General features: G+C 47.7%; 1 protein-coding gene across 1 annotated transcript in view; it reads right to left on the bottom strand.

Moving 5' to 3' along the window:
• The window catches only part of LOC309568422 (uncharacterized protein), a 37,157-nt gene extending 13,114 nt beyond the window's left edge, over positions 1-24,043 (bottom strand). Inside the window, exons 1-10 of the mRNA XM_082274090.1 lie at positions 23,898-24,043; positions 20,948-21,038; positions 20,420-20,520; positions 17,926-18,158; positions 16,382-16,529; positions 16,137-16,292; positions 13,222-13,336; positions 6,172-6,242; positions 4,827-4,961; positions 64-237 (exon numbers count right to left, since the gene is read on the bottom strand). Of these exons, the coding sequence (XP_082130216.1) occupies positions 64-237; positions 4,827-4,961; positions 6,172-6,242; positions 13,222-13,336; positions 16,137-16,292; positions 16,382-16,529; positions 17,926-18,158; positions 20,420-20,520; positions 20,948-21,038; positions 23,898-23,975 (1,302 nt within the window). The 5' untranslated portion in view covers positions 23,976-24,043. The remainder of the gene's footprint in view (positions 1-63; positions 238-4,826; positions 4,962-6,171; positions 6,243-13,221; positions 13,337-16,136; positions 16,293-16,381; positions 16,530-17,925; positions 18,159-20,419; positions 20,521-20,947; positions 21,039-23,897) is intronic.
• Between the last annotated feature and the right edge of the window lie 448 nt (positions 24,044-24,491).

Genomic DNA, 24,491 nt, shown 5'->3' with positions numbered 1-24,491 from the left:
CAGCTAGGAGAGGCATGCACTCAGCGGGCACTCACATAGAAATGTTCTAATTGATACACATACCAGCTGGCCTGCGAGGAGAGGCATGTACTCGATGATGGCTAGACGCACTCTCCACTTGGCGTCCTCCGCCAGCTCCACGATAGCGGGCAACAGTGACTGGGAGAGCTGGCGGATGCCGATGACCTCGTTTACACAGTCCAGGTTGGAGATGATGTTGAGTCTCACTTCTGGACACTGGAGAGAGAATAGACATTGTGGTTAACCAAAAGGGACACAAATGACAAAACACAGCGATCAGGATGACATTTTAGGGATGTTCACACTAGCTCACAGCCCAAAACACAGCAACCCGAACGTCACTTTCCCAATCAGCATTTAATATATTTTTAATCCTCATGCTGCTAGCATTCGTAAATGGATAGGAAGGTAGATTATATTTATTGGTTTTACATTTTTTTCACATTTATTCCGTTACTTCTTTGCTTTTTGCCTAGGCAAATGATGTCCCACATCCCAGGAGTCTTCAGGAGGGGTTCTCTCAGCTAAGCGCACTCCTGCTTGCATGCCTGAGCTAAGGGCAGGTGGATTCCAGGAATTAAAATGCTACATGAATCATCTGCCCTTACTCAAGATGGCCACAGACAGAAACGCTAATGCCCCATACACACGTGCAGATTGTCTGCAGACTTACCTTTTCTATGTAGTGCAAGGGCCTGCCGGATTGCATACAAATTGAAAGTGTTTAGGTTTGACCTCATATTATATGGTTTTGGTAAGTCTGCAGACAAAAGTCTGCAGATAATCTGCACGTGTGTATGGGGCATTAGAGGTTGTTATTGCTCAACAAAATAAAGCATGAAGACACGGATAGATGGGGGAATTGGTTTTAAAGAGAAAGTAAACCAACCCCAAAAAAAGAAAAAAAAAAAACCCTGTAACACAAAGGCATAATGAGCTAGTATGCATAGCATACTAGCTCATTATGAAATACTTACCTTAGAGTGAAGCCCCCGCAGTGCCACCCGCTCAGCAACAGGACGGCAGACCTATTCAGCCATCCTACTTCCTGGTTCTCGTCCTCTGGCCATCTGATTGGCCGGAGGCACGACGACATCACTCCCGCAGCCATTCATGGCACAGGGCTCTTAAGAAATGGCACGGGTGGCCGTTCCTTCAGAGCGCATGCGCCGATGAGGTTATCGGCTGCATTAAAAGTAAACATCTCCCAAACAGTGCAAGTTTAGGAGATATTTACAGTACCTATAGTTAAGCCTTCTTAAAGGCTTACCCATAGGTACAAGTTATAAGAGAGGGCTTTACAACCGCTTTAAAGTAAAGTCAGAAGGTTTTTTCTTTTTTTATCTTCATGCATTCTATGCATGAAGATAAAAAACCTTCTCGATGTAGCAGCCCCCCCAGCAACCCCTAATACTTAAAAGCGCTGCATGTTTGATACCAAAATCCACAAAAAATCAATTGGGGAGAAAAAGTTCATAAAAAGTCCACACACATATAAATGAGGAATCCCAGGTACAGACAGAGTAAAAGTTGTAAGTTGTGAATCCAGAAGCCACCACCAAACACCAGGTGTCCAAGCCTCTTACCGGATCGGACAGACCCCCAATACAGAGATCAGTCAAGCGTGCCCAATAAACAATCACTCATGTGGAGCCGATCCCAGATCCAAAATCTTCCAAATCAGGCAGCTCAGTCTCAGTAAATGACAAGACCTGTGGTGCTAGTCCAGAGATCCCTCCAACTGTGACAGTGATGTCCAGAGTAGGTCTTGGTACACAGGTGAACAGTTGGAGGGACTTGTGGACTATTTATAAACTTTTACTCCCCAATTGTTTTTTGTGGATTTTAGTAAAAGCGCTAAATGTAATTTTAAGCTTATTCATATCCACATTTCAGGATTGGCGCAAACTGCTTTTTTCTGTTGATATAGGGTTTGTTTATTTTAGCACAGTATTATATCTTTATAACCCCTAATACTTACCTGAGCCCCATTTCTCTCCAGCAATGTCCACGAGTCCCTCGGCTGTCCAGGACTCTCCCTCCTGATTGGCTGAAACACAGCTGTGGCACCATTGGCTGTCAGTCAGTTAGCCAAATCAGGAGAGAGGAGGCAGGGCCAAACAACAGCTCTGTGTCAATGCTGTGGGGGCACTCGACAGGAGGGAGTGACATGCAGGACCATCCAGAGTAGTTCATGCAATCATGTTGCAGAATATAACACAGCCCCTGGAAGGCAGAGTGAGTGGATGTTCCTAGGCAGGCTGCCTTTGCATGCGTCCACCCTAGGTAATGCTCACATCTGATGCTGATCCCCCATAATTGAAGAACTGAAATCCAATGAAAAAAAAAAAAAAAAAAAGACGGACAATCCAGGGACAGCACAGCTAGGCAAGAAAGCGCTAGATGTCTTCCAGCCAGGAAACAATGTGGGCAAACAGAAAACATATTGCAGCTTGCCAATTCTTAGATGCGATGGCTGCATTCGTTTTCTTTTTAGTTTTATTTCCCCCTTTTATTTTCACCTGGTTCATCTGCCCAGTAAGTTGGTTTTTCAAAAGAACAAGCTCTTGCAGATGTAGCAGTTGGAGGGTTGAGACAAAACCATTTACCATTGGCAAGGGTGCTTACAATGGTCAGATTTTATGTAAAATTTTTTTTTTTTTTTTTTTTTTGAGATAAAAAGAAAAACCTGCTGTAAAATTATTATGAAGTGTGAGCTGGCAATTGGCTATCTAAATCTGCTAGTACATCTAATAACCTCTCTACAATGTTGCTGTCCAAAGGTTTCTCCTTCATCCAGAGTGGGGGGCACCCTAATGCTGGGTACACATGAGCATGAAAAAACGGGTCGGTTTGGCATAAACTGCCCAACATTCAGCCCGTGTGTACAGCTGCCTGTCAGACAGAAGCCGATCTCATGATAGGCATCAGTTTAGTGTTACGAAGGAGGTCTTGTACTATTATTATTGCTCTCACTCAGGCATGCAAAGCTATATGCAACAAGTGCATTGCAAGCCACGTTCTCATGCACAGGTGGCCCCAAAGCATGCATTTTCGTTCCTACGTGTGTGTGTGTAAATGTGTGTGTGTTTTTTTTTTTTATAAATATGCTCGGGTACAACCATTTTCTTGAAAAAAAATGTGGTTTTTGGTGACAGGTTCTCTTTAATGAGACATGCAGGGTCTTAAAGACCCTGCATGTCTCCTTTGGGCTCCAATGAAGGTTTTGTATTGCAGATCGCATTGCAAAACATTCCTTCTCAGCTAAGCTAGCTGGGGACACGGAGAGGCTGACCCCGGAAGAGATGTCAGATATCGCTTTCCGGATCACAGCAAGAAGGGGAGGAGAGCAGATGTGTGTCCACACTTGTCCTTATGGGCCATAAACACTATACAACTTTCTGAAGACTTTTTCCTTTAGATTTACCAAAACCATATAATATGAGGTCAAACCTAAACACTTTCAATTTGTATGCAATCTGGCAGGCCCTTGCACTACATAGAAAAGGTAAATCTGAAGGAAATCTACCAACAAAAGTTGGATAGTGTGTATCCAGCTTCAGTCTACAGCCACTTCCATCCGCCATGTCCTGGGGCGGCACCGATACTGTGTGAGCGCAATCAGGTGACCGGGCAGCCGCCCCAATGCTTTCACCTAACAAGCAGGAGTCGGCTTGTCCATTTCACACACAATCCCAGGGGCTGCAGCCACTGGATTGTGTGAGAGACCCCCCCCCCCCCCCCCACTGTCAGATCCATACGAGGTATGGACCTGGCAGCGACAGGTTTAATACGGATTTAAGATTCCAGATCTAACCCCTGAAAATCCAACATTCCTATTTAGGCTCCATTCACACCTGAGCGTATCCTTTTTGGGCATTTGGAGACAGGCATTGACATTAACAAAAACGTTTGTAATCTGCCAACAAAGCTCATGTACTTTTTTGAGCTTCAGGCGGCAAAATGCTCATATGGGAACAGGGGCCATTGAAATGAAAAGGATTTTGCTTATTAGGAGTTTTCACTTCAGAGAGGAGCGTTTTACAAGCTGAAAAACACAGGTGTGAACAGGGCCATAGGGTAAATTTGTAATATATTGTGCTTGTAATCAGACCAGATTTCAGCTTCACCCATTACTTTCTTGTGGCGTGCGCCACCTTGTGGCAGAAATATGTAAAACAGAGGAGTCGTCATTAAAATATCACTACAAAAGGTACCTTATGTAATGGGTGATGACACATCAGTGATTTCATAATCTAGAGCACATGTGTCAAACACAAGGCCCGTGGGCCGAATCAGGCCCTCAAGACCATTTCATGTGGCCCTTGCACCTCTCCTAGAGCTGCAGTAGAGCTCCAGCCCTCCTTTGGACCTCCTCGTGACCCTGCACTTACTACTTCCCAGCTCTGCCCCCAGCAGCAACACAAGGTAAGGGGTGCACTGTGATGTAAGGGGGGGGGGGGGGGAACTCTTGACATCTGATATAAGGGGGTTGGGATACTCTGGACATCTAGTATTACAGATACAGCCGGCCCTTTGAGGGCAATCCTAATGCTGATGCGGCCCTCGATGAAGTTGAGTTTGACACCCCTGATCTAGAGCAAGGGTCTTCAAACTATGGCCCTCCAGCTGTTCAAGAACTACAATTCCCATCATGCCTAGTCATGTCTGTGAATGTCAGAGTTTAACAATGCTTCATGGGATGTGTAGTTCCGCAACAGCTGGAGGGCCGTAGTTTGAGGATCCCTGATCTAGAGCAATGAAACATACCCCACATATCTGACACATACAGGAACGTCTCTTACCTCATCCTTCAGCTGAGCCAAGAAAAGAGGAAGAAGATGTTCTATAGTATTCTCCTTCCCCAGGATGGGGGACAGACCCATGATGACGGATGCCAGGGCGGATTTCACGTGCTGGTTGGCATCTGAAACCAATTCCTGGTTAGAAAGGAAACAAAGGATAAAGATCAGAATTCTAATAAAAGGAAACTCATCAAAAACGTATACACAATAGGGCCAAAGGTTTGTGGATTTAACCACTTGACCGCAGGAAGATTTTACCGTCTTCATGACCAGACCATTTTTTGCTATTTGGCACTGCACTACTTTAAGTGGTAATTGCGCAGCCATGCAGCACTGTACCCGCATAAAATGTATATTTTTTTCCATACAAAGAGCTTTCTTCTGCTGGAATATTATATATATATATATATATATATATATATATATATACATACACACACACACACACACACACACGTTTTCTACTTTCTGTTTAAAAGAAAAAACAAGCAATGAAAACATTTTAAAAAATAAAAATATATATTGGAATTTTACACAGCAATGACACCAGGGCCGGCCCTACCATGGATCCCGCTGGGCCCATTGGACCCAGGCAGCAAATTGACTCCCAAGATTTTTTTTCCAGCAGTTGTGTGTCATCAGTTTGCGATGTGTTACAGGCGGCATTTCTACATCTCATACTGCCGCCCGTAGTGCAAACTAATGAGTATGAGGAGGCGGAGCATCTCCTCCAGGGAACGTCCCTCGCGTAATCATAGGGAGCACAATGACACCAGACATCAGTGCACTTCCACTTTTGCTTCAGTGTATAGCGTTTGGCAGGCTTGCTGCCCACTATGTTGGGTAGACTTTGTCATGGGCACGAAGCTTTCCGCATGTAAACACTCCCGTCTGCTGCTTACTGCAGCTCAAGGGGGGGGGGGCAGTTGGTTCAACTGCACGTTTTAAAAGCCTAAAGCCTGCTATATAATAATAGTTTTTTTGTTCAGCCAAAAAAAAAGAAAACCCTGACAGGTTTGGTCGGAGCCCCTGTATTAATCTTCCCCCGCTGAGCTGTTGTGTTGTGACAGGAGGAGGGCCCCCCGCCATTAGCTGCTGGTTTTCCAGGATGCTCGTCCAACAGAAGCCATACACACAGGCCGAACGTCAGCCAGTATTAAACCAACCGGTGTCGTCCAGCATTTGGCCCATGTGTACAGAACTTAAGGGGCACGAACAGCAGTGATCCTGCCGCTGGAGAGGTCTTTAGCAGCAAAGTTGCGCATGTGCCATTAGCCTGCGTTCATACAATGAAAATCATAAGTCATCTGCTACATATACATTGAGGAAGAGCCGACAGACCTACCTTGACACATGGGAGGATCTGCGTCATGATGATATTCTCCCGACAGTCGGGTGACAAGTTCTCACAGAATTCTACAACAAAAAACAGTACACTGGGGTAAGAGGAGGATCGGCATTTATACTTACTGTACACGACAAACCCTTTAAATAATTGTGAAGCAAAAGGATTTGAAGAGCAAAAATGCACTATTCCAGCCATAAACTTTTAACTGGATTTTTAGGATATAACAAATGGCACTTTTCCACTGCAAGTACCGGCTCGGTTCTACTCGGCCCGGTTTGCTTTTCCACTGCTGGTATCGCATGGTACGGTGTTGGAACGGTACGGTACGGTTTGGTTTGCTTTTCCACTAAAGTAGTACTAAAGTTAAGTGGGTGAGAGAACAATGATTCTCTGACCAATCAGTGGCTAGTAGTGACTGCATGCAAAGGATTGTGGGATATGGTACCGGTATGGTACCTCTTGGAACCACAATCGAGGTGGTACTGTTTTTGAGAGCCGTACCGTTTGGTTCCATGCAGTGGAAAAGCGCCGCCGTACCGAACCGAACCATTCCTACACTATACCATGTGGTACCAGCAGTGGAAAAGTGTCAAAAGAATTTTGGCATAACATTTCAGAGTAGGCGAATCAAACAAAAAAAAAAAAAAAAAAAAAAAAAAACACATTCACATGGGCTCCCTGCGGTCCTTTGGGTTTTAATGGCAGAAGAGGGGAGTGGCTACCCAATTATGTGACCGCTGTGATTGGCTCTCAAAGTGGTTGCATTCCCAACCGTCCCGATGGCTCCCAATCTGATGTGCTAGGGATCTGAAATTTTGCAGGTTTATAAGTGGGTATCTTAGTAATATGCATGCCAATTTTTGCTTTTGTAGGTCGTGGTGAATTATAGTGCCAAGAGAAATGGAGTAGGTGTCATGTTGGACAAAGTTGAATACCGAGCAATCAAAGCGTGTGTTGCTGCTAGCGGACAATGCACCTGCACATAGAGCTGCCGAAACTGTCACTTTTGTTCGTGATTGGGGCTATGAATCTCTGCCCCATCCACCTTACCTGGCACCTTTGGACTTCTTCCGGTTTCCAAATCTGAAGAAACATTTACGGGGAAGAGGTTTCCACAATGACTGAAGTGGATAGCTGGATTTCCTCCAAATCTGCATACTTCTACGCAGATGGGATTAATGGTGTGTAACCACAGAAGGTGGATATGTAGAGAAGGAAGAGTCAGATCCCCAGCACATCCGGATCTTGGGAATGGTAACTTATTGACCTCCCCTCGTACTTGCCTGCTCTTTTTTCAAGACCCCCGCAAGCACTCCTGGTAACTCCCCTCCTCTTCCCATGGGGGCAATCGTGCATGTTCGCACCCGAGCCCTACTGCTCCATCCATGGACACAGACAGCGGGACTCGGCCCCGCCCCCGCCTTTAATTGACAGCACTGGGAGCCAATGGCTCCTAGTACCCCAGCAAAACCAGCCCTCCCCTCATACTTGCCTGCTCTTTCAAGGCCCCCGCCGGCACTTCTGGTACCTTCCCCTCTGTCCAATGCCCCCATGGGAAGCCACTTCCCATAGGGCAATCGTGTGTGCTCGCACCCGAGCCCTACTGCTCCATCCATGGACACAGACAGCGGGACTCGGCCCCGGCCCTGCCTTTAATTGACAGCCCTGGGAGCCAATGGCTCCTGGTGCCCCAACAAAGCCCCGGAAGGGAGGGGAGAGAAGAGCTGCAGACGTGCACTGTGCTGAATTGAATGAGGGCTCATGTAAGTAAGAGGGGGCCAGGGGATGCTGACACCTGAGCATTTTTTACCTTATTGCAAGGAATGCATAAAAAAAAAAAAAAAAAAAAATCGGCATCTTGCTTACGGTGAGATTATCGAAAGGTTATTCTCCAAAAGGTGATTCTCCAAAAGGTGTATCGGAATCTTAAAACAGTATAGCAGGGATCCACTACATGGACTGTTAATACATAGGTCATTGGTCTATTAAGTAAAATGCCAAGGCTCCATCATGTCCTCTCTGTGGCATTGCTCTGCAATTCGGCAGGAGTACAGACCCATTCACAATTTCTTGTTTACACCCCATGCGACTTACATCACAGCAGGTGTAAACATTGGTGCCGAGCAGGGGACAGGGTTGCTATAGTAATCCGGAATGAAAACGAGTCTTAGCAAAAAATAAATCACTGGGCATGTGCGAGATTACGGCAGGGAGAAAGAGAAAGGGTGGAAGCCCACAATGTTGCTGACTCTGAAGACCGTACCCAACATGGAGCCGGCTTCGGCCAGGATGGAAGAAACGAAAACACAGAACAGTAAGAAATATGCAAATGGATTAATAATTAGGCAGAATATAATGGAAAGCTTTATCATACTGGCTGCATTGAGAAGGAGCACACCAGGAGCAGTTCACTATCGCTTTACCATGGCTCTGATTATTTAACTGAAACCTATCAAGAAGGTTATCACAGAGATCAATGTTTCCAGGTACAGTCAATGCTTTTAACCCAAGACCAATGTCTAGCACTCCAGCCAAGGCTCACATCCAAGACCACTGTCTATGCCCTAGCTAAAGGTTCCATCAAAGACCAAAATTACTAGTGCTCCAGCCACGGCTTTCAACCAAGACCAATTTACCAGTGCCCTGGCCATGGCCCCCCAACCAAGACCAGTGTCTAGTGCCTGGCTAAGGCCCTCATCCAAGACCAATATCTGAAGCCCCAGCCGAGGCTCTCATCCAAGACCAATGTACAGCTGCCATAGACAAGGCTTGCATCCAAAATCACCATCTCCTACCACAGCCTAGTCTCCTATCCCAGACCAAGGTCTTCCACCCCAGGAAAGATTCCCATCAAAGACCAATGCCTCATGCCAAAGCCAGGGATCCCATCAAAGACCTGTAGTGCATTAGCACATCTTTCCCAGCAAGGAGTGTTGTCTCCAAGGGTTAGAGAGGTTGGATTCACCCCTTTTCTATGGATAGTGTAGGACCCACTGATAATGGGGTACTTTGACGCAGTGGTGGGCTTGAGCACGATATGGCCATATAGTGGGACTAAACCCCCATTTTTATTTATGGATTGTCTCCATATTTGATAGTCATTTCTTTTGCATGGTTGCGCTATTCTTTTTTAATATACATGTTGCTTGGTCCATAGCTGCACCGGCTTTAGATATACATGTTCAGGGTTTGCTCCCCCAATTTTTTGCTTGTTCATCAAAGACCAATGCCTCATGCCAAAGCCAGGGATCCCATCAAAGACCAACGCCTCATGCCAAAGCCAGGGATCCCATCAAAGACCAATGCCTCATGCCAAAGTCAGGGATCCCATCAAAGACCAATGCCTCATGCCAAAGTCAGGGATCCCATCAAAGACCAATGCCTCATGCCAAAGCCAGGGATCCCATCAAATACCAATGCCTCATGCCAAAGCCAGGGATCCCATCAAATACCAATGCCTCATGCCAAAGCCAGGGATCCCATCAAATACCAATGCCTCATGCCAAAGCCAGGGATCCCATCAAATACCAATTTTTCCTGCCTCTAAAGCTTCCATTTAAGACCAATGTCATAGAATACCTCTGTGCCATTATTCAGTAAGCTGTTCAGCTGGGAACCAGCACTATTTCCAGGAACTATACAATAGCAGCCTGAACCATGCCAGTTAAAGTAGAACTATAGGAAAAACTTTTTTTCCTTTCACTTTGGCTAGAGCGAGGGAGGTTTATATAACCCCTGCAAGTCCCACCCCCCCCCCCCCCCCCGCCATCTGTATCCCATTGGGGAGATTTTCCTTTACTTCCGGTCCCATAGCCAAACAGGAAGTGAGAAGAAATCCTTGCAAATTAAAGGGAATTCCTTGGGGACCCCCAGAACTAGTGTCCCTATCGGAAGATTTCCCCTCTTACTTTTCTGGGGACAACCCAAAGTTTGGGATTTTCTTTTACTTTCCCTTTTAATGATAAATGGCAAACAGGACAAAGAGAGGATGAATCTGCCTAACGGGGACACAGACAGCAATAAAAACTGACAGGGGTTCCAATTCGTCTCAACTCTTATCAAAACTAAAAAAGTTTTTCCTTTAGTTATACTTTAATGGTAACTGTGATAGTAACTTCTCTTTAGGAAGTGAATGACTCTGAATAGAACAGATATTTGAAGCTTTCTTGAAGACTTATTAACAATCTGGAGGTGGATCTCTTATATGAGTCAACAGAAAATCTTAATGAAGTAAAAAAAGACCATTGTGTGCACCACCCCCAGCTGCACAATCTTTCTCTCAGTGGTAACTGCTGGATTTCCGCAGTACAGAAAGACATCAACAAGCGCTTAATGTCCCAATCCCAGAGAGAACATTCTAATGACCATTTCACTCCGGGCCAGAAGGAGCAAATATGGTAAAAAAAAAAAAAAAAAAAAAAAAAAAAAATCAAAGCTGCAATTCTAAGCAAAGAAAAATTGTGAGCCAACAACTTCCTGTGCTGCATTGTCATCAGTTACATTGTTCCCAGCTTTCTTGGTGGACAACAGAACACCCTTTTTATGGTGATTAGGAGAGAGGAAAAGACTATAGCTCAGCCTTAAGGCCCGTACACACGTACTGATCGTCGACCGATCTGCCGATTGTAGGCTTGTTAGTATGATTCCTCCGACAGCGCACATTCGGCCGAAAAGAATCTGTCATGCAAGCATTAAAATTTTTGTATGCCGACACCAGAACGGCCGATTGTTCGCCAGTCAGTACAGAATTTGGCCGACAGACAGCAGATTTGCAAGACTGGGCATGCTCAGAGAAGAAAAAAGACAAGGAAAGTTAACCATAACATGACATCACTTCTGCAGTCGGTTGTAGTCAGCGGACAAAATTCTTGTGCAGTCTTTTGCACTTTTCAACAGACACGACAGCCCGGGGACAAAAGACGGCCGATCGTTCGGCCGACGATCGGTACGTGTATACGGGGCTTTAGGGCGATAACTCTGCTCCTCCATAGATACAGGAGAGGGTTTTCTTTAAGTTTTGGATAGTGGAGAGGGATTAGAACCCCCATGTTAAAAAAGGAGAAGTCCACAGTTAAACACTTGACCTCTGGAAGCCCCCCTCTGGACCCCCCTTCCTGACCCGGCCATTTTTTTGCAAACTGCACTGCGTTACTTTGACAATTACGCGTTCGTACGACACTATCCAAATTAAATGCATGTCCTTTTTCCCCCACAAATAGAGCTTTCTGTTGGTGGCATTTGATCAACTCTACATTTATTTTTTGCAGAGGAGGAGAGGAAGAAAAAAAAAAAAAAAGATAATTTTGAAAAAAAATTTAAATAAAGAAAATATATAAAAAAAATATATATCAATTTTTACTTTCGGCTATAAACACATCCATAAAAAGCAAAAATAAAACACAAAAAAACAGTCAATATGTATTCTGCTATATCTTTTTTTTTTTTTTTTTTTTTTTTTTTTTTTTACCAAAAACATATCAAAATAAAAGCGTATATGGATTGTAGATGCTATAACTTTTGCGCAAACCAAACTATGGGATATTTTTTTTTTTTTCTACTAGTGATGGCGATGAGCAGCGACTTCTAACAGGACTGCGATATTGCAGCGGACAAATTGGACACTGACACTAATACAGTGATCAGTGCTAAAAATACGCACGGTCAGTGAACTAATGACACTGGCTGGGAAGAGGTTAAACATCAGAGGGATCAAAGGGTTACCTGTGTGCCTGGCTGTTTTTTTTTTTTTTTTTTACAGTGTGGTAGGTGCTTTTACTAGGGGGAAGACATGGATCCTTGTTCCTGCTTTGCAGAGACACAGTATCCCTGACAGGATGGCAATCTGCCTGGTTTACATTCTGCATGTGTACCAAACTGGCGGGTGCCGGCGCACAGGGCTTGCGGGAGCAGGCCGCTGCACTCACACACACAGTCCTACACACAGCGGCCGCCTTGTAGCAGTAAAACTGCTATAGGGCGGTCTCTAAGTGGTAAAGAAAATGTATTTATGCTTATTTTTATTTTACTTGGAGCCTCTAAAGCATTGCACCCGTGATCAGCAGTTTGCAATTTTGCAATTGCCATGAATGACTCTTTCAGACTTGTCAGTGTATCTGCTTGTACAGGCAGGTAGGTAGATAAACACTGACAGGAAGAGACCATGAACTACCTAGAGCGCTCAACAGGGTCATTGAGAACTACAAGCTGACAAAGGCAGGTGCTACTTGTAATTACCTATTCACAAAAGTCTGTGAATGAATGAACGAACGTCGCGGCCGGGCGGGCAGAACCACTTACAGTCACTTTTTTTTTTTAAGAAGCGGGAGGGGGGGGGGGGGGGGGAGAGATGCCCCCACTTGCTGTCACTGGAGGCAGCAGAGCGGGCAGTGGCTGCAATAGTGGCAACATGTTACACCCTAAACAGGAACATGCAACATGCTCCCAAAGGTGAACTTTTAGGTGTAAAGGTTATTTTTTTTTTTTAAAAACAAACAAGTCATATATAGAAAGCCCCTTGACACACAGAATGGGACTCAGCCCTGCTTCCGTGTCACTGCCTTGATTGACAGCCGTGGGAGCCGATGATGAGAAGCAGAGAGCCTCGGCTCTCGTGCACATCACTGATCGATATCAGGCTCACGTATGTAGAGTATTTATGCAGATAATTCCGCAAGGCAGAAAAAAAAAAAAATCCTTTTGCCTTTTCAACCACTAAGTTTTTATTCCTACCTCTGCCCTCATTAGGGAGATTCACCAATCTCTGTTTACCATCATTGAAAATGAAGCAATCCCAAAATTTTGGGTGTCCCCAGAAAAGTAATAGAAGGGAAATCTTCCAATGGTGACACTCTCTACGGTAACTTTGGGGGGGGGGGGCGCCCCAAGTGATTCCACTCATTCTCAGGGATTTCTGCTCATTTCTTGTTTTTCGGCTATGGGGCATGAAGTGAAGGTAACTCTCCCCACACAGGAAGGAAGTTTGCCTATAGATCTACTTTATCTTGTAATAAATCGGTTCATCTAAATCCTTCCAGAGATATTCCTTACCTTTAACTTTGTGGGAAGCCGCAGCTCGCACCTCAGCCTCACAGTCCTTCATCAGATTCTGGAAAGCCGGAACCAAGTCTGTCTTTGTGATTTCTGGGCCAACTGCTTTCTGGAGCTATACGGTGGCAGAGAAAACATCACATGGCTTAACACAGACATAAGAAATATTTACTGCCTGTGATGACAAAGATCACCAGGGCTAAGTGCAGTGTTACAAATTGCCAAACTAATTGTCAGCACAGAATACGGGAAAAAAAAAAAAAAAAAAGTGTCTCAAGGCTATCCTAGGTTCCCATTCACATTCGGTGCAGTGCTTCCCTGTGCGATTTCAGCCTATTCATTTTGAATAGCCTGAAATCACTCTGCACCAAAACTAGAGCATGCACCACTTTTGGAAATGCACTATAACTGGATCACGTGATAATTTTGCGACCTGCGTTGGGGTTGTTAGGTTTGCATTGACACCCGGTGCAGATCGCAAGGGCAGTGCGATTTGAATGCGGAATGGGAAACTGGCATGGGACACCGTATGGCATTCTGTTGAGAACTGGCCCTTACCTAGGCTAATCACAGCAACAGAGTAATCCTAAAGCCCCGTACACACGATCAGATTATCGAACGATCTGGCGTCCGTTTTTTGTGGCATGCTAGTCTGATGTGGAAAGTGAAGAGGTTGTTTTCATACAAATTTTCCCGTACGACAGAATTCTACTTCAGAAGTGATGTCATGTGTTGGATTGCTTTCTTTGTGTTCTTTCGTCTCTGAGCATGCCTAGTCTTGCTCATAAGATTTTTTTTCCGTCTAAATCTGTACTAATGAGACGAAAATCGGACGCGTTTTGACGGACGACAAAAATTTTATAGCCTGCACACCAGGATTTTGTCCGAAAAGTCGGAGTCGGCTGTCGAAAGCACCATACTAACAATTCGAAAATCGACAGATCGGTCGGACGAATTTTCCCTTCAGATTTTCTTATTGCGTGTACAGGCCTTAAGGCTAGGTTTACACTAATGCAGTGCAGGAAATGCTGCAATCTGTGCACCTTTCCTGCACTGCATTCAAATCGGACTGCCCTTACGATCCATACCAGGCGTTAATGCAATCATGACACCCCAAATGTGTATTTGCCTGCACCGGGCCATGCGATCTGCTTACAACGCAATCCCAAAATTGCTGCATACACGCTTTTAGTGCGATATGAGCCCAGTCAAAATAAATGGGCTTGAATCACACATGAATTGAACAGGAATGCGGGGCTGTTCCTGCGCAATTCACAAGCGGTTCATAGTGTGAAACAAGCCTAAAGCCCAGAACACACGAAGCGATTGTTGGCCGAACGATCGGCCGTCTTTTGTCCAGTGTTGTGTTGGTTGAAATGTGCTCTAGACTGCACACGAATTTTGTCGGCCAACAACAACCAACTGCAGAAGTGATGTCATGTGCTGGTCTACTTTTCGTGTGTTTTTTCTTCTCTGAGCATGCCCAGTCTTGATCATCACATTTTTGTTGGCCGAAATCTGTACTGACTGAGGAACAATCGGCTGTTCTGTTGACGGCCAACAAAAATTTTATAGCATGCAAACCAGATTTTGTTCGGCCGAAAAGTCGCAGCCGGTTGTCGGAAGCATCATACTAACAAGCCGACAATCGGCTGATCGGACGTTGGCCGAAAATTTATGGCCAACAATCGCTGCGTGTGTACGGGGCTTAAAGCACAGCTGAACCATGCACACACATACTCTAAGGCAGGGCTTCCCAAACTTTGAGTCAAGACCCACTTCTGAATACAGTTATTTTTTGGGACCCACTTGCTTGTAATTGAATATTGTAAAGCGCTACAGAATTTGTTGGCACTATATAAATGCAAATAATAATAATATTATTAATAATGCATTTTTTAAAAGGGAGGAGGATGTTAATTTAAAAATATCAATTTACTACTTTTAAAAGCATTATTGAATACACTTGCCAGATGTTCTAAGTGAAGGGTCAGAAATCTGTGGCATGCAAGCAGAGTTGTAAGTAATCAGCACCCTCATAGACAGTATAAGGCAGGCAGAGGACAGAAATCAAACCACCCCAGGACAGTAATCAGCAGGCTATATGGCACTCACCCTTCTCTCCCAATGGTCCACAGTGAAGGTGAAGCCCCCGTTTGCCCTCTCCAGGGCCCAGCACACCTCACCCAGAGTCTCCATGATGAGGAGCTCTATGCTGGTCTTGGTGTCCTGACTCTTCTCCTTCAAATCCTCTACTGAGGCCACAGAAGCTGTCATGAACTCCTGAAACTCCTACATAACAGCCCACATACGTACTCACTGATGCAAGTATCCTCCTCGCGGGAAATGCAGACCAGCCTCCATAAACTGCGTGGGCGGGGTCCTTAATCCATCACAATTTGACTGCTCTTGCTTTCTGTAATTTGCGCAGGCTCGCACAGCACAATTTAAGCGGGCCCGCTCTCAGTGATTTACGGCTCAGCGCGACCCCCTCAAACGCACCTTACGACCCACCAGTGGGTCCCGACCCACAGTTGGGAACTCTTGCTCGAAGGGTATGTTCACCATACATGCGGGAAAACTGTTAGGTGGCTATTCCAGCGCAGTCTCACCACATCGACAAGGCAAAATGCCTCATCTACTAGGTGCTCACTCACATCACTTTGTTGCCATTGTGTGAAGGCACTTTGTGCTGAGAAAAATTACTGCATGCAGTACAACTTTTCAGCGTAGCGCAGTGCAAAGCAAACCCACTTTGTGCTGGCAATTAAAAAAAATATATATATATATATATATTATATAATAATGCAATGTGCCGAGCTCAGAGCATCATCACGGCCCTGATGTTAGCCCCACCATACACCAGCTGTGTTGCAATGCAGCGGCTGGTGTGAACACGCCCTAACATGACTTACCTCTGTGAATTTATCGGCCACCATGTACCGAACACGCCAGGACTTATCCTCAGCTGCTTGTCTCAGTGTCGGCATCACCAGCGGCTCCAGCTCTTCCTGAGGTAGGAGCTGAGCAATATTTACACAGGCCTCCACGGCCAACAGACGGACAGAATCCTGAGAAACAGACATGTGATAAATAGACTGAGCCGGCCACAGATACAGAATAACCAATTACCTCCATATGAATTATCTAACAGCTTTACCTGCTCATCTGAGGCCAGGTTGGAGAACATTGGGATTATTTCACTTTTCACATATTCTAGCTCTAATACTTTTGCAAATTCCCCCAATTTGGAAGCAGCTGCCCGTCTGACCATTGGGGTGTCATCTGAGCACAGATTCCGAAAATGTCTGAATTCAAGAGAAGAGATAAACATAAATATCACATCAAAAAACAAAAAAAAAAAATAAAAAATTAAATTTATTAACACCGTTATGAATAAACAGTGGGGGGTTATTACGCTTCATCTTATGTTCCAGCTACAAGCTCCATGCTGAGCATCACCCCTATATAGATATATGAGCGAGGCACACACGACAGAGACGCAGCAAGCGAGGCACACACGACAGAGACGCAGCAAGCGAGGCACACACGACAGAGACGCAGCAAGCGAGGCACACACGACAGACGCAGCAAGCGAGGCACACACGACAGAGACGCAGCAAGCGAGGCACACACGACAGAGACGCAGCAAGCGAGGCACACACGACAGAGACACAGCAAGCGAGGCACACACGACAGAGACACAGCAAGCGAGGCACACGAGAGTAGGGATGCACCGATCTGATATTAAGATCGGATATCGGCTTCGATACTGGCAAAATAGCTGAATCTGGGATCTGTAAAATTAAAAGATCCATGGGCCGATCCGGTGCTGCCATGTTCAGTTGTATGTTTTAAATTCCTGTTTTCAGGATTTTGCACTTTATATTTTTTACTGTTTGATTACTATTGTATGTTCAAGCAATAAAAAAAAAAAAATAATTTTATTGTGGCTACATTTTATTCTTTTTAAATTTGGAGTTTGTCTTTGAATACATAAATTTTAGATTTTGAATGCACAATTGTTATAACAAAACAATAGTACCAGATCGGTATGGACAGATATGCAAAGCCAGACATCGGTATCGGGACTAGAAAAGCCGGATCTGTGCACCCCTACATGAGACACAGCGAGCGAGGCACACAGCCCAGATCTACAAATTTAAAGCAGGGCTCCACCCAAAACAATAAGCTCCACTTGTTTGCTTCCCCCCCGCCACATTTGGCACCTTACGGGGAGAGCGGATACCTGTCAAAACCAGGTACCCACTCCCACTTAAGGTAAGATTGCTGCAATCGTTATGCGGCGATCTGCAAAATTTCCGGCCCCTCCTCCTCATGCGCTGCCTTCTGGGAGACACAGGTCCCAGAAAACAGCAGGACCATTCAAAAAGCGCAGCGCGACTCCTGCATGCACAGTAGTAAACAGGCTGGCTTCACTTCCGGTTTCTTTTAGTGAAGATGCCAGTGACTGCACCCTGAGCCAATGGACAGATTGCCTTGGGGTGCCGATGTCAAGGGATCCCTGGACAGGCAAGTGTCCTTATATTAAAAGTCAGCATCTACAGTTTTTTTACAGGCTGGAACTCCTCTTTATTCTCCCTGGCCCCCCAGGGATATCCTTTACCAGCAACCTTGGCACTCCCCCCACCAAGGTCCTTCCTTTTCATGTGGCCCTGCTTCCTGCCCCGTGTGTCTACTCACTGTCTAAGTTCCGCTTTGACGGTGCTGGAGATCCGTGGATAACACACGCTGAACAGACCGCATGCAGAAGTGCGTGAGGTGAACCAGTCGCCACTGGCCAAGCGCTTCCCCAGAGGTACGAAGTGCGCCTCGAGGTCCGAGGGAGAGTGTTCATGGGAAATGGCTCGAAGGGATTCCACGGCTTTATCCCTCACCACTGTCTCCTCAACAGTGGCCAAGCTCTCTAGCGGCGGCTGGAAGATAAGAAATAAGTTAGTTGTTTTCTTTGTGATTAAACAGAAAGTAGAGTTTCAAGGAAAAGAATACAGAAGCTACCATGGAGAGAGACATACATACAAGTTCAGGGCCATCATTCAGATGCTGAAAAATATCTGCCCCCTATATATCAGTGTTGCCGATAATCGGTCGATCCCTACTTTACAACCACTTTAAACTGATGCGCGTATGGCCACCATTACTTTTCACTCGTGAATCAATGACATGGAAAGGAGCATTAAAGATGGGAACTAAGCGATTGTCTTTCTGCTTGTAGTGGGGATTTAAAAACACTCACTGGTGTTAAAGATCTATATCTAGTGATTAACGTATGAGCAGCCCCCGACATCACCAAAGGGCCACAGAATATTCAATGTATGCAATGCCTTAGGGCAGTGGTCCTCAAACCTGGTCCTCAGGGCCCACTAACAGGCCAGGTTTGCAAGATAACTGAAATACACCCCAGGTGATCTCATTTGCTGCTCAGTGATTGCAGTACTCTAGTCTGCATCTCCCCAAGGTAATATTTAAAGCGATTTTGTGGCCATCCGCTTGCTTTTCGTCACCTGAAAAGGAAATGGATAGTTACAATTTTTTTTTTTTACTTACCTTGTTATTGTAGAAAAATATACTAACCTTTCTTCCACTTCCTCCCTCTGTGGCCGTGGCCCGCGCCGTCACTTCCGGTTTGCAATGATTCCTGGGAGCTGAACGTCATCGCTCCCAGGAATCAAAGCGACAGCACCGGCCCCGCTCGTCACTTCCGGGGCGACGCCGCATTCCCTGCTAAACAGCTTCTAGGCATGCCCAGAAGCTGTGGAGGAATGCAGCACCGCACCGGAATGACGAGCGGGGCCGGTGCAGGCGCATTCTGGGAGAAGAGGACACGGAAGAGGACGCAGAAGAGGACGCTCCGGCTTCAGCTGCCCACATCTGAGATGGCAGCACTGGAGAAGAGATTTAAAGGTAAGTGCAACCCGGGACAGTACAGAGGCTAGCCATTGTGGAATGTACTAGCCCTGACTGTCCGGGGGGTATTTTTATTGAAAAATTTTTTTTCATGGCCGGAACTCCGCTTTAAAGCGGAGTTCCAAATACCTTTTCTAACTAAAAATACCCCTATGATACTAATCCATCGTCCTTTACAGAACTGCTTTTCTCATACTTACAAGGTGTACAGTATTGGATTTTAGTCAAAATCTTACTTTTAAAAACACCGTCTGGGCGCGGCCATCTTGGATGTGGGTATCTGAAGCCACAGTGTATTCTGCTGTGTCCTCCTTCCTGATTCCAGGAAGTGTTCTGGGAGTTCTTCCTCATTCCAGCCTCCTGGGAGTGAAGACAAACAGCTCCCAGGATGCAATGCAAAGGCGGAAGTGATGTCGGTGGCCGTGGCCACAGAGGAGGAGAAGGAGGAAGTACAATCAAAAATGCCCTGAAAATAAGGTAAGGGACCCCCCCAAAAAAATTGAAAATGCCCAATTGTTGATCAGCTTAGCGAGCACTCCAGGAATCACTAAAGTTGCAAAATAGGCCGGAACTCCGCTTTAAAATCTGGCCTGTTATGGCACTTTTCCACTGCAAGTACCGGCTCGGTTCTACTTGGCCCAGTTTGCTTTTCCACTGCTGGTACGGTGTTGGAACGGTTCGGTACGGTTTGGTATGGTTTACTTTTCCACTAAAGTAGTACTAAAGTAGTAAGTGGGTGGGATAACAGCGATTCTCTGACCAGTGGCTAGTAGTGACAGCATGCAAAGGATTGTGGGATATGGTACCTCTTGGAACCACAATCGAGGTGGTACTGTTTTAGAGAGCCGTACCGTTCAGTTCCATGCAGTGGAAAAGCGCCGCCGTACCGTTCCAACACCGTACCATGCGGTACCAGCAGTGGAAAAGCAAAAAAGCGAGCCGAACCGTTGGGTTTCATGCAGTGGAAAAGCACCATTAGTGGGCCCCGAGGACCAGAGTTGAGGACCACTGCCTTAGGGGGACTGCAGAACGAATAAAGGAAATGAAGGTCAGAGAGTGTGGATAGAATACTTTGTTGGCTGTGGATATTCTGCAGAAGACAATGAAACTAGGAACATGTTACATGAGGCTAGAGATCAATGCTATTACCTCAATCAATGTTCCCCCTACAGACTGCTGAGGTCCGAGGGCCACAGGTTGGGCACCAGGGATATCGATGAAAAAGGTCTTAGAAATCAGAAATAAGGGCAGTAGATTTAGGAACACTTACCAGTAAGCAGTGTACAAACTCTGGTCCCCCAACCAGTGTAGTAAAGGTCCCCAATTGTTCAGCCAAAGCCAGCAGCACTTCATCTTCATCATAGATCGTATCTGCAAGACAAAGGAATCCGTCATCCACAGCTCTGTCTTTCAGGAGCTCACTGGAGTGGAGGGGCCAGGCTTTCAGCAGGGCTATGAGAGGCTGAGCCCGTCTCATGGGCTGTCCTGGTAGGAGGAGCCTGAGGTCTCATGGGCTGTCCTCATGGGCTGCCCTGGTAGGAGGAGCCTGGGGTCTCATTGGGCTGCCCTGGTAGGAGGAGCCTGGGGTCTCATTGGGCTGCCCTGGTAGGAGGAGCCTGGGGTCTCATTGGGCTGCCCTGGTAGGAGGAGCCTGGGGTCTCATTGGGCTGCCCTGGTAGGAGGAGCCTGGGGTCTCATTGGGCTGTCCTGGTAGGAGGAGCCTGAGGTCTCATTGGGCTGCCCTGGAAAACGACTTGAGAAAGTCCGTTCTCTTCTCCCATGAAGACGCACCACTTACCTGTCAGGAATGGCAAAAGCTCACTGCGGGTCCTTTCTACGCCCAAAGCCAAAGCAATCGTGGAGAGCTTCTTAATACTGTTCAGACGGAGCTGCAGATAAATGAGAAATAATGTAAGAACCTCCAATGTGATTACAGGGAGACATTTCGATTCTTTCAGATCTTTTTGCAAGAGCCAACGGGCAGCACAGTAACTCAAGTCTTGGATCCAGCCCAGGACACCACCTGCATGGAGTTTGCATGTTCTCCCTGTGCTTGTATGGGATTCCGCCAAGTTCTCCACTTTCCTCCCACACCCCATAGACATGCTGGTGGGTTGACTGGCTCCTGTTTAAATTGGTCCTTCTATATGTCTGTGAGATAGGGACCTTAGACTGTAAGCTCCTCGAACACAGGGACCAGTATGAATGCACAGTGTGTGATGCACGGTGTAAATGGTGTGTGCCCTATAAATGCCTTTATTAAATTCTCAAGAGGTTCATTGAACTCTGATGAAACAAGTGCTTGCCAGCAGTGCCCAATGGCAGCATTCAGGAGGCAGCCAACACCCCCTGGTAGTCACCTGGCAGAATTCAGTAGCCAGGCAACATGTCTTCCTGTGGTCATCAATAGAAAACGCTTCCATTTTTAAAGCGTCCCGGTCACCAAACAGTCCAGTATTTTAGATGCTCACTTGCAGCATTTCTGCTTGTTCAATTAAGCTTTGACAGTAAAAGCTGGAAGCTGATTGGTTTATATGCAGAGCTGCTCCTGTTTTAATAAATCCCCCCCATAATATACCTCTGCAACCTACTAGAGACACCCTGGAAAGTCAACTCCCCATCACAAACCCCTCCCTCCTTCTACGCCCGTCCTTCAATGGGAGAGTCTAATTACCACTGGTTATGAGTAAGCGATTATCTATATTGTGAAACGCGTCAGGCTGACATGTCTCTCAATGCACTGTCTGTATGGACTCGATGAGGAATAAAGAACTATTTTGATTTCATGTATCCGTGTGCGGACCAACTTCTTTGCTTGCACTACATAGGGCACGCCCTGCCACTACATAATACCGTTGGCTGCCCCGCCACCACATAGGGCCCGCCCCGCCCTGCCACTACATCGGGCCCACCCTGCCACCACATAGGGCCCGCCGGCCGCCCCTACATAGGGCCCACCCTGCCACTAGATAGGGCCTGCCAGCCACCCTGCCACTACATCTGGCCCACCCTGCCACCACATAGGGCCCACCCTGCCACTACATAGGGCCCGCCAGCCGCCCTGCCACTACATCGGGCCCACCCTGCCACCACATAGGGCCCGCCGGCCGCCCCTACATAGGGCCCACCCTGCCACTAGATAGGGCCTGCCAGCCACCCTGCCACTACATCTGGCCCACCCTGCCACTACATAGGGCCCGCCAGCCGCCCTGCCACTACATCGGGCCCACCCTGCCACCACATAGGGCCTGCCGGCCGCCCCTACATAGGGCCCACCCTGCCACTGCATAGGGCCTGCCGGCTGCCCTGCCACCACATAGGGCCCCCCGGCCGCCCCTACATAGGGCCCGCCCTGCCACTACATAGGGCCTGCCAGCCACCCTGCCACTACATCTGGCCCACCCTGCCACCACATAGGGCCCGCCGGCCGCCCCTACATAGGGCCCGCCCTGCCACTGCATAGGGCCTGCCGGCTGCCCCGCCACTACATAGGGCCCGCCGGCTGCCCTGCCACCACATAGGGACCGCCGGCCGCCCCTACATAGGGCCCACCCTGCCACTACATCGGGCCCACCCTGCCACCACATAGGGCCTGCCGGCCGCCCCTACATAGGGCCCGCCCTGCCACTGCATAGGGCCTGCCGGCCGCCCCTACATAGGGCCCGCCCTGCCACTGCATAGGGCCTGCCGGCCGCCCCTACATAGGGCCCGCCCTGCCACTGCATAGGGCCTGCCGGCCGCCCCTGCATAGGGCCCGCCCTGCCACTGCATAGGGCCTGCCGGCCGCCCCTGCATAGGGCCCGCCCTGCCACTGCATAGGGCCTGCCGGCCGCCCCTGCATAGGGCCCGCCCTGCCACTGCATAGGGCCCGCCGGCCGCCCTCCAACTACATACTACCCACCCTGCCACCACATACTGCCCTCCGGCCCTGCCACTACATAATGACTACCGGACGCCCTGCCAGCACATACTACCCGCTGGCTGCCCTGCCACTACATACTGCCCACTGCCCTGCCACTCAGCGCACACTTTCAGGCATACATGGTAATGGCTCCCTCACTGCTTAAACCTACAGTACAAAGCCCCCTCCATACTAAGAACTGAGAGGGACCCCTCCACCTCAGGACCTCTTGTACTGTCAGGGGACCCTCCTCTATATTCCCCAACAGGAAATGGGTCCCCTCAAATGAACCACTGTGGGGGGGGGGGGGAGTGCACATTCACCTCAAGCCTGCAGAATGAGGGCCCCCTTGATGGTTGGGGGTCAGATGAAGGCCCCCTCCTCAGGTTAAGGGGCCCCTCTATAGGAGATTAAGGCCTCCTCCTCAGGGTTAGGGCCCCTATACTGAGGGGCCCCTCTATAGGAGATTAAGGCCTCCTCCTCAGGGTTAGGGCCCCTATACTGACACTGAGGGCCCCTCTATAGTAGATGAAGGTCTCCTCCTCAGGGTAAGGGCCCCTATACTGACACTGAGGGCCCCTCTATAGGAGATGAATGCCCCTTTCTCTGGGTAAGGGCCCCTATACTGACACTGAGGGGCCCCTCTATAGGAGATGAATGCCCCTTTCTCTGGGTAAGGGCCCCTATACTGACACTGAGGGGCCCCTCTATAGGAGATGAAGGCCCCCATTCTCAGGGTTAGGGCCCCTATACTGACACTGAGGGGCCCCTCCTCCTCCTGAGGCCTGCACTGCCCCCAGCCCTCAGTAGTAGTAGTAGTAGTATCAGCACCCCTCCCCCTCCTCACCTGCACATCCTCATTCCGCAGCTCATCGATGAGGACGGCGATGGGATACAGAGAGTCGTCCCCGTCAGCCGCAGCCATGATCGCTTCTTCCTGCCAGGCGGAGAGTGAGGGGGGAGGAGCCGGGGACGGGGGCGCCGAGCCTGTCACGCAGGGGTAAACAAGTCACTCCCCCAAGTCTTATGTTTATAGAGCAACGCGTCCCCTGACCAGCGGGAAGGAGGGGAGAAGGGCGGAGACAGGTTGCTAGGGGATTCCAGGAGTAGGGGGTGGACACTTCTGAAGCCGAGTCGGCCATTTATAGTAAGGGATGAAGGGAAATCAGAGCGAGTGTGAGAAACGAGACAAATCAAAACCACACCCAGATCATCGTGTTAGCCTATAACAGGTGGGGATTTGATGATATATTATGTTTAAATATTCTAAAGCCAAGGGTAGAGGATAAGACTTAAGGGGCGGGGTCAGCACTGATGAGGGGCGGGACCTCACGCTGACAGGCGGGAGGGAAAAGTACTTTCCAAGGGTGGAGAATAGGACTGGCGGGGCGGGGCCAGCTCTGACGAGAGGCTCGCTGGAGGTAAACAAGTCCTATCCTCC

This window comes from Pelophylax lessonae (genome assembly GCF_965119305.1).
Source record: "Pelophylax lessonae genome assembly, chromosome: 12".
Taxonomy (NCBI): Eukaryota; Metazoa; Chordata; class Amphibia; order Anura; family Ranidae; genus Pelophylax; species Pelophylax lessonae.
Note: the sequence above shows the minus strand (reverse complement) of the source record. Positions and strands in the feature narration are given on the sequence as shown.